The 4,576-nt window shown below is 19.2% G+C and overlaps 1 protein-coding gene across 4 annotated transcripts in view; it reads right to left on the bottom strand.

The window, feature by feature from the left end:
* Nucleotides 1–1,581: 1,581 nt before the first annotated feature.
* LOC102677699 (UHRF1-binding protein 1) overlaps nt 1,582–4,576 on the bottom strand; it is a 10,949-nt gene continuing 7,954 nt past the window's right edge. For 3 of the 4 annotated variants that reach the window (XM_006613276.2, XM_006613277.2, XM_006613278.2), the window contains 3 exons: nt 4,077–4,448; nt 3,808–3,955; nt 1,582–3,090 (listed from right to left, as the gene is read on the bottom strand). In XM_006613276.2, coding sequence (XP_006613339.1) covers nt 2,720–3,090; nt 3,808–3,955; nt 4,077–4,448 — 891 coding nt within the window. In that variant the 3' untranslated portion in view covers nt 1,582–2,719. Of the gene's footprint in view, nt 3,091–3,580; nt 3,595–3,807; nt 3,956–4,076; nt 4,449–4,576 lie in introns of all 4 variants that reach the window. The other variant, XM_006613279.2, reaches the window with a different exon arrangement.

Here is a 4,576-nt window from a genome sequence, read left to right as displayed (position 1 = left end):
ATTTTAAATTTATAAAAAAATATTTTTTATATGAATATAAATAAATAATAGTAAAATAAATAATAATTAAACTTTAAATATAAATCGAAAATAAATTTTGATATTAAATATATTTTAATATTGAAATTAGCAAATTTTAATTACATTTTAAATAATTAATTAAATATATAATTAATTATTTTGCAAAATACAAATACAACGTTTGAATAATAATGTATATTTTAATCAACTAAAATAAACATAAAAAAATAAAAATTATAAAAAATCAACCAAAAAGAATAATTCCTTAAATATGTAAAATAAATATTTTAAAATCATTAAAAATAATTTCTCTTTTTCTTTCTTTCTTTTTCTCCCCTTCTTTCTTAAATTTTATTTCATTATATAAAGATAACTTATATGCAATCATATAATTTTAACTTTTAGTATTTTTAAATTACATATATAACTTAGAAGTAATTACATACATATTTATATACATAATGATATAAACATTTTTAATGAAGATATTTGAAGAAAAAAATAAAATATCAATACTTAGGAAGCACCTTTCAACAAAAACATTCAATTTCATTATGGAATATAATAATATTTAATAAAATACTTTAAAAAATTCAAGCATTGTTTTATCAAATATTAATAATATATAATTTTATAAGAAAAGATATAATGAAAAATATTATAAGTAAAACTTGAATATTTCATTATAATTGTAAAAATATATATGTTCAAATTTGATGAAAATATGTAAAACATTTGCACTTAATTTTGTTACATACTCAGATATGTAAGATATGTAAATACAGTCATAAATATAGTCCATTCCACTATAATATATATAATATATTTTCATACAACAAAATCAAATGTTTCTTATATATATTGTTTTTTACATATATGTTCCATAATATTTTAATTTGATATAATATATAAAAATGATCAAAAATTTTTCAATGATAAAATTTGTATATAAAATTTAAGAAATATAATATAATAAAACGAACTTATATTTAGTCATAAAAGCAAAGTAATAAAATTTGAATCTAATCAAAAGTTAGATTCATACTGTTATTCATATTATTAAATATTTTTGTTCAATTATAATTATAAATGTTTAAAAATAGTAACAAAAATATTATAGAACATAAATATGATTTTCATAATAAGTAAATATTGGATATATTATGCAAATATTTTGCATAATAAGTAAATATTAATAAATTCTTTTATTGATACGTTGATAATGTGTATTAATTACAAAATTTTTTAAAAATTATGTTTATTCAAAATTTAATAAATATATCATAATAGAAAAGACTGTTTTTTTTTTTTTTTTGGAAAAAATTTCATAATAATGAAAAAGAATATAAAGAAAAGAATATAATTATCATTAATACACATTAGAAAAATATCATATTTTTTTACAAAAGGATTGACCAGCAATCCATCTTAGAAAGTAAATTTACAGTAACAAATAATGAAATGTGAAAATATAATAATACATGAAAAAATTATTAATTCATTATAATTATATTATTAATTATTAGTTTATAATATAGCCAATATTATTAATATTTAAGATGAGATGATAAATATGTATATTCTTAATTTAATGAAAATACAGAAAATGACATAATAACATCAATTTTACAGTCTTATCAAAACATTCCAAATTATTACTTTATATTATATATTATAGTCATTTCTTTAACAGTTCAAATTTATCACGTAATTAATTAAATCACTGTGTTTATATATATATATATATCTCATACATTAATACAAACGATTCCTCCTTACTGATTTCAAGCTAGATAATCTATTTGTAGGCTCGAATAATTTACCATTCAATATTCATTAATATCTCATATTTATTTCATTATATTATTGTATTTTTCCACATAAAAGTTATATAACTTTCAAAACATTTATGATGCGAAAAAAAAAAACATTAGTAAAAAATTTATATTCAATTCTCTGTTTTTAAACTAGCTATAAAATCAAATATATATTGCAATAATTTGACTAGCATACTATAATTTATGTCGTGTACATTTTGTGCACGCAACAAATATAATATATGTGCAAATATTAACAATTTCTTATGTACATTATTCTTTAACGTATGTATTATCGCATATACATATTGAGAATACAATAAATACGCATATACGTAAGAATACATCATATTTGTTTCATCAATTTCATTATCTGTTTTATTAATAAAAATGCTAAACATTGACTACTATTGCCATTATTTATCGTCTTGTACTTGCTTATAATAAAAAAAAAAAGTACATTTCACTTAAGAACATCTTATAGAACTAAATATTCTTTCAATGACAGCACTATTAAATAGCTGAACGGCAGTTACTAGCATAAATATGATAAATATGATAATATAGAAAAAACAAAATAAACTCAAAAAAATATAGTCTGTAACATATTATAGTAAATATATTATTCATCATATCATTCATATCATTCTTTTATAAAATTTTATAATAATCCTAACATATTAAGATTGTATAATAATGAAAATCTAAGCATTCTATACGATATATTTTTTTCTTTCTTTAGTTAAATTTAAATGCTAGGAAAACATATTAATTCAATTGTATGAACTTTTCATTTTTAATAATATGAAAATTATTTAATAATTATATTATTATGACTTATTCGAATTACAACATTTGGAACAATCAAAACAACTAGTATGCTATCTCTTTGATGACCAAGATGCACGAGTACCACTGCCAAGACCACTTCCAATTATTCGATTTTCAAGCTGTGTTATAGTTTCTTGTAAGGCTCTTTTTTCCTTCAAAAGTAATTGTATATCTTCTTGTGCTGCACTTAAATGAGATTTTATTATATTAGATTCTTCTTTTATACGTATCAATTTTGCGTTTTCTTCTGATAATTTCTCCAAAGCATTGAGACGACTTCGAAGTTGTTCATTATCTAATTTTAACTGTTTACTGGACTGTCTTAAAACATTTAATTCCATTTCGTGATTTATATTTTGAGCTATTTGAGTATCATTACTTGTGAGTGTCACAAGAGAATTACTTCTACTCAATAGGTTTACTAAAAATAAAATTTCATTTAATTAGATTAGATTAATAATAAAAATATATAACAAAATAACTTATAATAATTTAACATAAAAATTGTGTGTTTCTAATAAAAAATTGCTCTTAGTAAATTAAGAAATTAAATATATTTTATTTAAAATAGATGATGAATAATTTTTATAATCTAAACTATTACTAAAAGATTTTTACTATCTAAATTATTTGTGAACAATAAGCAGTGTTATAAAATAATATAACAGTGTCTTGTATTTTATGTTTTTATACATTATTCACTCATGCTAATTTATAAATTGCATACTTCTTAAAAATTTTTAAGCATATATAATAAGCAAAAATTATTTTCTTTTAATTTGAAGAAAAGTAAAACATGCCTAATTAAATGCAAATCTAAAATTCTATTTATTTAAAATTTAGATTAAACAATTATATCAAAGCAGCAAATGCTACTACTATTTTTCTAATTGTTTTATATAAATGCTCACATTAGAAAGGCCATCTGAATGCAGAGAATATAATTGCACAATGTATAATATTAATTTTAAAAAAATAAATAAATTTTTTAAAATTTGCCACTTAAATATACTTTTAAAAAATGTAATGTATTATAAAGTTATTTTACTACACTATATTACATATTATTATTTCTTTTCATAAAAATAATAAGTGGCGAATAATAATAATAAAATAATCATTTTCTATTGTTACTTACCAACAGGTTCAATATGAAAAACTCCATTTGCATCTCGTATTACCTTTAGTTTTGCAATATTTAAATCTATAGGAATTGGTCCTGGCGAAGTTATATTATTCGGAGGACGATCTTCATTTAAGCGCAATGATATACTCTCTAAATATATCTACAATAAGAATTATAAAATATAATAAAATAAAGTATTATAAAGTAAAATAAAATATTATAACGAATAATCTTATTTAAAATATTAAAATTAATAAATGATATAATAAAATTTGATATACCTGCAATGGTATCGGTCTAGGTATAATTTCATCTTCAGTTAAATCTGTAAGTCCACTTACTGAACTCATAGACAAGGCCATTGATATATTGGTAATTGTAACTTCTAATTTATCTTCAAATAAATCCAAAACATTTTGTTTATTATGAACATCAATATTGCAAACATCTACATCTTGCTCAGTTATATTATTTTGATTTTCATTTCGAGATAAATATAGATTTTTATTATTTATAGTTCGACTTGCTTGAGACAATTTCCAAGAATCTGATTTGCATTTTAAATCATGATCCAAACGTAGTTTAATGCATGATCCACAATTAGAATCTGAAGGTAATTCAACCCAACCTCGAGATCGTGCACTGAATTTTGTCTAATAAACAAAAAATATTGAAAAATATATATATATATAAATATATTAATATATATTTTAAATTATATTATAGATATATTTATATTTCTACAATTTAACAGAATTCTCTTATTTATTAATAAATTGAT

The sequence above is a fragment of the Apis dorsata genome, unplaced genomic scaffold (genome assembly GCF_000469605.1).
Source record: "Apis dorsata unplaced genomic scaffold, Apis dorsata 1.3 scaffold_137, whole genome shotgun sequence".
Classification (NCBI taxonomy): domain Eukaryota; kingdom Metazoa; phylum Arthropoda; class Insecta; order Hymenoptera; family Apidae; genus Apis; species Apis dorsata.
This window is presented reverse-complemented; position numbering and strand designations above follow the sequence as displayed.